This window comes from Citrus clementina, unplaced genomic scaffold (assembly GCF_000493195.1).
Source record: "Citrus clementina cultivar Clemenules unplaced genomic scaffold, Citrus_clementina_v1.0 scaffold_2, whole genome shotgun sequence".
NCBI lineage: Eukaryota > Viridiplantae > Streptophyta > Magnoliopsida > Sapindales > Rutaceae > Citrus > Citrus x clementina.
Genome location: NW_006262688.1, coordinates 33,762,094 through 33,774,406, shown reverse-complemented (window position 1 = coordinate 33,774,406; position 12,313 = coordinate 33,762,094). Strand labels below are relative to the sequence as shown.

The window sequence follows — 12,313 nt, the reverse complement described above, 5'->3', positions numbered from 1 at the left end:
GTTTTTTTATTTTCATTAAAAGAAAAAAAAAAGAGTTGCCATAAATATAATAAAAAGGGTTGCTTGGACGTAAAGTTTGGTTATGCTAATGTACGTACACATGTATCAAAGAATAAATGCAGTCTTCTCTTGCGTTATTACCTTTTTAGGTGTCTCGGACTCGACCTTATGTTACAAACTCAACGATAATTAACAGAGTACAACAAAGAAGATTAGCGTTATTTATTTATTTTTTTAAAAGTATATATATGTATATATATTTATTTACGTTAAACAAAAAAGGATAGGATAGTAGCTAGAGTGGAGATGGGGCAACCCGGCCGATTCTATTCCAAGACATTTCACCTTAGAGTGTGATAAATATTTAGGCACACATATATATATATATTTAGCTGCAGTGTCAACCTAGAGTGTCCTTAAAGATATGTAAACCAACAACAGCAGCAACAACATACTATGTATACGATCCCAACCGAATATGAAAATAACTTGGTGGATTTTTTAGGGAAATTTACAAAATTATTTGTTTGCATGTATAAAGCTATCTGCTATTTTTATTTCTTCACATAGACTTCTCATGTCAAGCCAGTAAGCTATATATTCAACTGATCTTATTTTGTGTGTTCAGAGTATTATTCATTATTTTCAACATATTAAAAGAAAAATCTACTGAACGGGACAGTTCTTTCTCTCTCTTTTCATTATATATATATATATTTTTTTTAGTGCTAGAGGCGTGTTTCTTTTCATTGCTTCGGCCGCACGATTCGACTATTCTGCAACTTCATTAAAATTGCAAAATAAAATACAATCCTTTCCTTCCCCACATAAAATATGGAAAATATTTATTGCTTTCTTAGTCGGGTCTCTCTTTAATTTTTCCTTTGCCCCTAAGGATGTGTGACGTGGCTTCATATTGTAGTGACAGCGAAGATATTGGAAAACGACCACGAAGACATGTTTGTAGAGTATCAGCAGCCCACATGTTGATGTTAATTTGTAATTTGTGGGGACTAGATAAGTAAGTAAATAAATAAATAAATAAATAAGAATAAGCTTTGTTCGTGTCTTGAGCTTCTCAAAGAAGCCACGCAACAGAAGGCTTACGCAAGAAGCTTTGGCTTTAGAATTAACTTTAACGTATGGATTAGGGTTTTGAGACTTTGTCAAGCTGTTTCCCATTTATAGATTAGGCTGTTTCTTTCTTGCCCACACGTTCTGTCTTTTCAATTCATCTTCTTTCTGGCCTTATTCGTCTCTCTTAGCACGTTAAATAATTTGTTCGCATGATCGCGTCCTATTTTTCCTCTTCACTAAACAATAAATTTTATTTTCCTTTCTTTCTTTTAAAAAAATTGATAATAAGATGGGAATGGCCGTAAATGATGATAGCGAATGCTGAGATAATAGTTTAAATTTTGAATTTTCCATGGGCGATTAATTTAAAATGGTCAAATTTTCGCGAACTAATCACATTTTAAACATCGATGGCTGGTTTCCCACGCAAAGAAATCACATCACACGCAGCTGGGAATGAAGAAGGTTATTGATTATCAATGTCAGCCGCCAATGAATGCAAATAAGAAAATCCTTTTAACAAAGTTAACCAACTTTTAAATTAAAAGATACTTATTGCGCTTTTGCATGGGAATATCGACGACTTCTGAAAATATGAACTCCCAATCTTTGTAATCATACTTTTCCTAATTTGTGAGTGTCTGTTAAAACCTAACTTGGTTTATCTATCGGTATCAGCGCCTTAATGGATCAAAAGCAGGTCAGAATGCACTTCAGCGTTGCTGATATTATCGAAACTGACTTTAAATAATTTTATTAAAAAAAAAACACACAACTAATTTAGTAATGCTACACTTTCCAATTGCTATCTCCGTCAGCATTCACCTATTAAATGATCAAATGGAGAGAGTTTTTAATTACATATTCGATTAGCTAGAAAGCAGACGAAAAATAATTAATGGTCAGAGGGTATCCAATGAGAAATTTAAGAATTAATTAACCATTTCTAATCTGTGAAAATTGGCGCAGAGAAAAAAAAAACCAAAAACAAAAACAAAACTCAAAGACTCTTACGTCTTTATAATATTGTGTGCTGATATATGTTTGAAAGTGAAATTGGCCTTTTTGTAGAGAAGATTGCTGTCCCTTATGTTTTTTAACATTCGACCGGTGGCCTAAAAACTGATTGGGCTCCAACAAACTGCCCGCTGGCCCAACTCTATGTCGGAGTGAGAGAACAAGGGCCTTGGACTTCAAAGGAAACTCTATATATAGAAAGTCCTTTCTAGACCGAACGATTAGGTCAAAGAGTCTCTTGTTAAAAGAAACGCCATGTTTTCTGTCTTCGTCTCTTGTTGGAATAATCAATAATTCTAAAACTGAGTTGAAATTTGAAAATCATAAAAGAAGGAAAAAGAACCTCCACTAAGACAATGGTTTGCAGTTCAAAAAACGATATAAAATAGCTTCGTCGCCGAATCATCATCAAAGAAATTTCAACCCTTCATGACCGTTTACAACAAAACCACTATGATAATCATGTCAAATTATCACGAAAAGGTATTACGTGCAATATATATCAAGCCCCGCTCTCGTATGGAGTTACATAAAATAGCTTCGTCGCCGAATCATCATCAAAGAAATTTCAACCCTTCATGACCGTTTACAACAAAACCACTATGATAATCATGTCAAATTATCACGAAAAGGTATTACGTGCAATATATATCAAGCCCCGCTCTCGTATGGAGTTACTACTTTGGCCAGTACTTTATTCTTTATGGGCCGACCTGGTGCGAGTGGAGATTAGTCTGGATTGTGGTACAAGCTTAAAAGCGTCTCCCATAATTGGGACACACTCAATACCACCTCGTGATTTAGACAAAAAAAAAAAATTATTGTCTAGAAGAAAATTTAGGTTGAATGGACGCACCATCTTACATAATGAGTAACAATTTCATTGAAACTTGTAATTTGATAAGTGTGATATGTTTTAGAATTAATCTCATAAATTTATTTATTTTTAAATGATTTATGCGTATCACTAATAGAACCTATCAAATATGTCAAATAACATGTTCTTCGTTGGTGACACGCTAACTCAACACTCAATATGCTAATGATTGTCGGGCTTCATAGGATGATCTTTACGCTATTGTATATTACACATCAATAATCCAAATTCTTTCTTCGTAGACACAACTATATATACAGTAGAGTGTTGATTTACACGAGCGGTTTCGGACAAATGATTAAGAAATGACAACCCGGAAAGAAGGAAAATAAAATAAAAATTAAGAAATTGGGTCCCTGTCGCCACCAAAAAGATCCCCAATTCCACACGGAAACAAAAATAAAATTCACCGACCTGATGGCAATCCACCGTCCCACCCTTCCATTTCAACGTTTTCCTTTTTGGCCAACTCTAAATATCACACAATTCAACCCCCCAAAAATATAAGCAAAATTCCATCGTAAAAAATCAAAATGTTGGCACTTTTCCAATTTCTTCATCTGGGTCTCAAGAAACAGTCTTCATCATCAACTAGCAAAAATTTTTAGACCAAATTAAATTAATGACAGCTTGATTTAAAAATTGGAATCAAGGATCACCCACCAAATTGTTCAAAATTGTTGCCACTTGAACAATAGATGGCCTATTTTTCCTAGAATTACCAACACAGGCCAGAGCAACTTTAGCCAATCTAACGAGAGGTTTAATCTCACAAGGAATCGCAAGTCTTGGGTCCAAAAGTTCACTAAACCTCATTTCTTTAATCAAAGGCAATGCCCATTTCACAAGTAACCCTTCTTCAGATCTCCTCCCACTCAGTATCTCTAACAAAACCACACCAAACCCGTAGACGTCACTTTCCCTGGTGGCGTTGCCGCCTCCTCTCTCATGCCAATAGTCGTCATCAACATAACCCGCAAGTCCTCTTTTCTCTTCCGGTGCCAAAAAAGATAGCCCATAATCACATACCATTGCACAAAACTTTTCATTAAGTAATATATTTGAAGCCTTTATGCAGCCATGTATTATATTTGGTGCCACCCCTTGATGCAAATACTCAAGCCCTCTTGCTGCTCCGGTCGCGATCCTCAAACGCCGGTTCCAATCCAATAAAGATGCCCCATCATTATTTTCATGCAAATAGAAATCCAAACTAGCCATATTAATAAATTCGGATACAATAATTCTCTCACCGGGTGCTTGTGAAAATCCTAGAATGGGCACTATATTAGGGTGCTGTGCTAAAGAGAGTGTTTTGATTACCGACGCGAACCCAAATCCAGCGTTGCTTAAGACTAGCCGTGGATGAATTCTTTTGACAGCAACTAGCTTTCCTGTTGATAATAAAGCTGCATAGACAGTTCCTAAGCGACCTTGACCGATGATTCTTCGATGGCTGAAGCCATCAGTGGCTGCATCAATTTCCGTTAACGGATACGCGCAGGCACAAAGCTTGATCGGAAGAGTTTCTTCAGATTCTACCGGTTTCTTTTTGCACAAGACGATGAGGACAATAGCAAGAATTATGAGAAATAGTGAAAGAATTGCTAATAAACAATCATATGCAATATGCTCAAAATGGCTCATGTTTGCGAATTTTAATTCTTGTGCAGCTAGAGGAGACTTTAAGGGAGAAGAGTTTTTTTTTTTGTTTTTTTTTTTTTAAGTCCATAAGGTTGAGTATAGAATTGGCAATTTTTATATATACACACACACGCATATACATACATACATGACACTGATGGATATAAAGACTTTATGCTGATTGATGAAGATTGAAAGAGAAAGAGAGAGAGAGTACGTGAATGTGTAAGCATTGACAAATAGGACATATTTGGTGAGAAAGTAAGAATTGAATCTCTTTTGTTTAATTATTTGTTAGCTGGTTAATGGTTGGCCGCCTCCAGTTGTACTTTTACAATTTGGAATTTCGGTAATGTGACAATTTCTGTTAGAAAGAAATCTAGGAAATCAAATCGAAAGATGCCAAAGGGGTTTAATTTTGTCACTAAATCTTGTTTCTCAGATCATGCTTATCAAAGGCCCTTTCTTCAAAGTTTACTAATGAATATTATAAATGCGTATATGGGTTAAAGAATCCGGTCATGTCCACAAGTTTTTAAAAAAGCATATTTGAGGTAGACAGCATGCATTATTTTAGTATATTTTAACATTATATTACGGTAATTAGACAATAATATCTAACTATAATTTCGGTTTGAATTGTAGTTAGACTGCCACATTTAATTCAAATTGGTTTTCTGATAAACAATATAACTTAATTAAAGGGAGGAGAGAAAAAAATATTATGGATAGTTGATTAAAATATATGGGTGATTGTCAAGCCGCCGTTACATTCGGGGCATCCGTGCTATACTGGTCTTTTTAAGCACAAACAAGGAATATTAATCTTCACGTTAATACTTAAAAGAATCAGTCAAATCAATATAATAAAAATGATTTAATTATAGCAGTCAAATTCAGATCTTATCGAGTTCACATCTACAAGTGTAACTAGGAAAAGATGGTTTGAAGTTTGGTGATAGTTTTGCAGGTCCCATGCAAATTCTGGGAAACGACGTTGTTTATTTGTTCGGCCATATAAAGAAAGAACAAAAAAGTTTTAGGTCCTATTGGTGATATGTTTTGATGTTTGTTATTATGGGACCAATCCGTTTTTTGTGAAAATAACATGGACAAAACTATATTGATAAATCTACCGACAATTCTTATTGTAAAAAGTAGATGATTAGTTTCCAAGAATTGTGGAATAAAATTAATAATAAGGAATAATAAAACTATACCAAGTAAAAAATCACTTCTGTTACCGTACATGTGGCTTTGACCTTGAGGAGGGAAGATTTTCTTTCAATTTTCAGTCATGACAAATGTTCAAAAAGGGACGGGGAAAAAAAAAAACTACGAGGCCCACCTAATATGAACCCAATATTACTTGGGCCAGGATGAACTAAATGGGCCAAACAACTCATTTTGCCGAAATAGCGAGCGGTCAGAGGCTCAAAAATTCAAAATGAAATTGATTAGACGTAGACTCATGGTTAAACTACTTAATTTTCCATTCACCAATGACGAAAGGATGCATTAACTGGATCACTCGCACAAGTCACGCAATAAATGCCAAAGGGTTAGAAAACGACGGTTGGTTGGACTTTGGACATGAGAAATGAAATTAATAGTGCCGGAGACTCAGGCAATGTGCGTGAGCACAATGACTCCACTGGAAATTAAGCTCGAGTAACTAATTGGCTCCAGCATACGCTGCCTGACATGCATGGCCGCCAACGGTAAAAAGTTTGTTTGTTTTTTTTGTCTTGCCTTTGTCAATTGTCATTCATCTCTGTGACTGTACCGGCAGTGTCACCTAAAAATTAGACCAATATGCATGAATATGATGTTGATGATTAATTGATTCTCGTTCTAGCATTTAATGTTTATAGATATCTTCTTAATGGAATCACATGATATCCGAGAGAAATTAAAAGCTCCTTGCAATTACCCTACTACTACTACTTGGAATTCGTTCTCAATGCACAATCAAGAACGTGCACTGTAATTCTTTTTATTATTAACTATTTCTGCTAATATTAAATACTAACACAAATTAATAAATGAAAGAAGATGTCCTAATTGGATAAATAAATAAAGGAGAGTCATAAATGAACTATATATATATATATATATATATATATGCTTGTGTGTAATCCTAGCTAAACTCATGTATACATAAGAATTTCTAATCTCATGAGTTTGGGACTAAATTTAAATTTAGTTCACTTGGTCAAATTCTGCGTTTATTCACAGCTCTCAAATCTCAACCATAGCCCCATATTAACAAGAAGAGAAAATACTTCCAAATTTAGTTTATAACAAATTTCTTCTACTTTTTAGAATATTATAAATTAATAATCAATATCATAACACTTGGATCTCAATTTATATTATAAATACATGTGCCAATTATCTATTAAATAAAAATATATCGTACCTAATTAAAGTATTATTATACTGAATATCATATCAATTAAAATATAGATTCAAATTCAAAATATTGAAGTCGCCAACATGATTAATTAACAACGTACAATTAACAAAGGAAAGAAGAAAGTTCCAACCGCTAGGTCCCTCTTGCGTTAAGATACTAATGTCCTATTCTCCGAAAAGATGGTTGCATCTTCGGGACCATAAAGCACAGCGATTAGTTTTCATTTAAAACCAGGAAGCTATTTTCACATAAATGGGCAAGGGCCCGTCGAGAACCAACCCTACCTAACTACTTCAATAACGGAGTTATTAGCTATTAATCTAGATAGATACACTCGTAATTTTTATTATCAAAGTAACTTTTAATCGCTTGGCTGGCACAGCAGTCAGCATAACAGAGTGTAGCCAGAGCATTCAACTCCGGACATTACAGCACGGACCTGTCTAATTTTCCAGAGACTTCCTTCAGGATTTTCACAAAAGTAAATGTATTTTTAGTACCATAGCTGCTGTTGCTAATAAAACCCACAAGATTTCCATTTTCAACAAACACCTGAGCGATGCCAATTGCCAGGCAAAAATCCCCATCACTAAACAGTGTATACATAACTTTAAAGTTTGAAATAGCTACTAGCTTTGTTTTGTAGTAAAAACCCTTCAAGATACTCAATTAATTACATATAAAACTACTTAATAACTCCCATTCTTCTTTTCTTTCATCCTCTTGGCCCCTCAATCTGGAAATATTTCCCTTCTTTTATCCCATTCCCACCCACCCTGTAAAGCAAGCACCGAGTGGGTGTAATAATTGGAATGTGAGCTTATGGTACTCCTTAAACAAACCATCCTGCTTTTCAAACAAAACCTTTGAGCAAAAGTTCTCAAGCTACACTTCCCTGATCAGAAGCATCTTCATGGTAATAAGGTGACAACTTCCCATCTTTTTTACCGGTCTTGGAATGGTTCTCCGTGCCCACTTCTTGCAACAACTTCACCACCCTTCTCATTGCAGGGCGGTTGATGGGGAGAGGGCTAGTGCAGAGTAGGCCAATGTTGAGGACCTTGCATATTTCTTCTTTAAAACAGCAATCGAGTTTGGGATCAAGAACATGGTCCACTCCTTTCTGATCCAAAGTAGAGCAGACCCATTTGACCAAATCCTTCTCCCCAAACTCTGGATCGACTGGCAGTCTTCCAGTTACTAACTCAAGAATGACTACTCCGAAACTGTATATGTCGCTCTTCTCGTTCACACGAAGTGTGTAGGCATATTCTGTAGCAGTTTATAGCATTCAAGGAATTAATATAAAATTCAACTCAGATAATATGAGCTAGATAAAGAAAACGTGGCGTGTTTATAGAAAAATTTCCAACAGGATCCCAAGGTTGCATTTAATCTCACACTTGATTCAGATTCTAAAGCTGTAAGAATACATTTAAGAATTTATCAAACTTGTCCCTCTAAAGAGGTCTTTGAATCCATATGGAAGTAAACATAAATGGACTACGTAAAATTACCAATATCATCCAATCACAGATTTATTAACTCCAATTAACAGAATTCTAATGTCAAAACAAGCTCCAGGTATTTTTATAAACATAAATTTAACAATGAGCAAAGGTAAACAAAGTGATTTATTCAAATATCACAAATTCATTTAAGACAGAGAAATCGGCCAGTACTAACCTGGGGCGATGTAACCACAGGAACCAGCAATGACAGACATTGATTTAGGCTTTCCAGAGGCATCAACCACCTTGGCTACACCAAAATCGGCCACTCGTGCACCAAAATCACCATCCAACAATATATTGTTGGATTTAACATCTCGATGCACAATTGAAGGAACACAATCATGGTGCAAATACGAAAGTCCCTCAGCTGCATCAACGATTATCTTGTACCTCGTAGGCCAATCTAACAAGCCTCCTTTACAACTATGCAACAAATCACCGAGGCTACCATTTGGCATGTACTCATAGACCAAAAGCTTGCAATCCCTAGTTGTACAGCAACACCATAGCTTAACAATATTCTTGTGCCTAATCTTTCCCAAAGTCTCAACCTCAGCTTGAAACCCATCATCTTGAACTTGATCTTGGACCTGACCTTTCTCAACATCACAACCACTTTCACACTCTTTGCTCATTCCTCTCCATAGCTTCTTCACAGCAACAGCCTCTCCATTGCTAAGCACAACTTTATAAACTTTCCCAGAAGATCCACTTCCAATCACATTGTCTTCATCGAGACCATCCAAGATCTCATACTCACTAAATCCTAGTTTATGGAAAGACATCAATGTCCATTTCGACTTATCAATGGCTCTTCCATTCTTGAATTTCCTGTACTTCAGGTAAAACCAGACCAAACCAAAAACAAACACTAGCCCAGCAAGTATAAAAATAGACCTAAGAACCCACACATAACCTCTGTTTTTCTCTTCACCACGACCATCACACAAGCCTTCCAAATCTCCACACAAGCCAGGATTACCAAGAAAGCTATTCCTATACATTTCTTTCGCAAACAAAGACGGTAACTCCCCACTAAGCCTATTATTCGAAACATTCAGCTGATTTAGTTTCAAATTCTGTAACCCAACAGGGATCCTCCCAGAGAGCCGATTATTGGACAAGTCCAGGTAATTCAACACCGACAAATTCCCAATATCCTCAGGAATATTCCCATAAAACAAATTATCTGCTAAATTAAGCTCGTTTAACTTTTTCCAAGAACTAACACTACTCGGCAACTCACCAGATAAATCATTTGCATGGAGATCAAGACTTCCCAGCTCAGCAAGATTTGTTAAACTTTCTGGCAGTGACCCAGTGAACTTATTTTCACTACCAGAGAGCACAACAAGATTTTTCAAGAAACCAATCTCTTCCGGCAATGATCCACTTAAGTTATTCTTGGAAATAATCAAAAGCGATAAATTTGCTGCACCGGCAATATTCTTCGAGATTTCTCCGGACAAAAAGTTGTCAGTAAGCTCAAGCAAGTATACGTGAGGGAGACCCCATAAAAGTGGTGGCACCTTACCGGTTAACCGATTGTACCCCAACCGTACACGTGTCAAGCTCTGGCAATGACCAAGGCCATCCGGTAGTTGACCCGTGAAGGAGTTGTATATCATCAGCAACTCCTCCAGCTCCCCCTTTTCGCATAAACTCGCCGGTATTTCGCCGGTAAACTGGTTGTTCGACAAGTCGACCCATCTCAACGGCGAGTTTTTACCAAGATCTCCGGGTAAGGTGCCGTTAAGGCGGTTTCTAAAAAGCCTGAGTTCGTACAAACCCGGAGAGTCAGCAATGGTAGCAGGCAAGCTGCCTTCCAAACGGTTTTCGTAAAGATTGAGACTCTCGAGTGGCAACCGAGTCAAGTCGTCAGGAATCGGCCCAGTCAAATCGTTCATTGAGGCGTCGAGGAGTCTCAGGCTCGTCAAATTAGACCACCCAGTCGGCAAGTGCCCAGTCAGGGAGTTGTTATACAGCTCAATCTGGACGACACTGGCCAACTCAGTGAGTGAACTCGGGATAGCACCAACTAAGTTGTTGAGCGCCAGGTCCAAATCAACGAGCTTAGCGAGTCTGCCGAGGGAGTCAGGAATCTCACCGACCAGGTTACACTCAGTGAGCCAGAGTATCTCGAGGTTCGTCAAATTGCCAAGCTCCGGCGGGATCCGGCCTGGCAGAAACGGGTTGTAAGACAAGTTCAACATCTTGAGCGTACTAATGTTTCCTAGAAATGCGGGAATTGTCCCGTCGAGAAGATTGTAGACCAGAGAGATGACTTCAAGCTTCTGAAACCGGCCGAAACTCTCCGGAATATCTCCGGAGAAATTGTTTCCCGTTAAATCGAGAAACTTCAGGTTGGGGAGGTCGCCTAAGGCCGGGGTGAGTGTACCGGTGAGCAAGTTCTGGGAGAGGTCGAGGTGTTGGAGATTCTGACAGGCGGAGATGTCGTCGGGGAGGGTGGAGTTGATGGAGTTGTTGTAGAGAGTGAGGAAGGTGAGGTTTTCAAGTCGGCAGAGGAGAGAAGGGAAAGGGCCGGCAATGTTGGCGTTTGAGAGGTCGATAGAGGCGACGGAGTGAGAGCGTGGGTCGCACTCGACACCGCGCCATGAACAGGGGCTGTCATCCCGCGGGTTCCTGCCCCAAGAGGAGAGTGCTGAATCTGGGTCTGAGAGGCTCAGTTTGACGCTCTCGAGGTAGAGCCCTTCTTGGTTGAGCGAAAGAGAAGGGAGCGGAGACAAAAGAAAGGCAACTAATACTAGCATCCCAGTAAGAAGTCCCATTGTTACCCAAGCTTTGTTGTTGCAGAGAGAGCTTTGTTGTTGCAGACTCTGCAAAACACACAAGTAGTGAGGAGCTGAGTGTGAGTTTCGGTGTCAAGTGGTAGACATATATATCGTGTATGATTGAATTTTGAATATGATAGAGAGATAAACAGATATATAGATAGATGGAGTGTTGATGGTGTTAGCATGTGTTCCCCCTCTTATTACTTATTATGAATAAACAATCATTCTGCTTGTAATTATGGAAATCAACATAATAATTAATAAGTTTTTATTATTATTATTATTAGTAGTAGTAGTAGTATTCATGCCCCAAAGAAAAAAGGAAGCAAGACAAAAAAAATAAAAACAAAAAAATGTTTTCTTGATGGAAGAAAGCAAAGCTTTTAATGTACAAGTCACAACAAAAAAATTATATAATAGACAAATTTTTTCAGTGAGAGTCAGTCAAATTAGTCCTTTATTTTAGAAATTTACAATCCAACAATACTAAACACAGTCTTATATGTATATAACTCGGGAGATTATCAGATTTATATTTATTAATTATAAGGTATTTTGGTCATATGCTAAGGGGCGCCTTTTAGCGCAACATTTAAAAATAACTGAATCTAAGAGAGAGAAGAATCAGAGGTTCGAGAAACAGGCGGGAGGGGCCAATGGGACAATCACGTCGGTCTTATCGTAGGCAGGGGTTGAAAACAAGGATCTCGAGGGACTGATTGAATTGAATCAAACGGCTGAAATTCTGCGGGCAAAATTTGTCACGTTGATACAACAGCAGTTAATTCGTTCGCCTGCTGTGGAGTGTGACCACAATACACACAACACAAGAATAGCACTGCGTTGGTTCGTGCGTCGTCACTCCAACTCGGAGTCACGCGCGAGGGGTGGAGAGAGAGAGAGAGAGAGATACTGTAAGAACTGACGGCTTTTGTCTTTTTGAGTCACGAAGCTCTTGCGTTGCATTTGC

The 12,313-nt window shown here is 37.6% G+C and overlaps 2 protein-coding genes across 2 annotated transcripts; both read right to left on the bottom strand.

Annotated features, from left to right (window-relative positions):
• Positions 1–3,492: 3,492 nt before the first annotated feature.
• LOC18051618 (serine/threonine-protein kinase-like protein ACR4) lies at positions 3,493–4,672 on the bottom strand. The gene has a single exon (XM_006449352.2). It carries the CDS (start codon positions 4,616–4,618, stop codon positions 3,620–3,622), a length of 999 nt encoding a protein of 332 aa, XP_006449415.1. The 5' UTR covers positions 4,619–4,672; the 3' UTR covers positions 3,493–3,619.
• Positions 4,673–7,504: 2,832 nt separating this feature from the next.
• On the bottom strand, positions 7,505–11,579 carry LOC18051616 (receptor-like protein kinase HSL1). The gene is made up of 2 exons (XM_006449351.2): positions 8,721–11,579; positions 7,505–8,306 (listed from the first exon to the last, which is right to left on the bottom strand). The coding sequence occupies exons 1-2, from the start codon at positions 11,335–11,337 to the stop codon at positions 7,915–7,917; spliced, it is 3,009 nt and encodes a 1,002-aa protein (XP_006449414.1). The 5' UTR covers positions 11,338–11,579; the 3' UTR covers positions 7,505–7,914.
• Between the last annotated feature and the right edge of the window lie 734 nt (positions 11,580–12,313).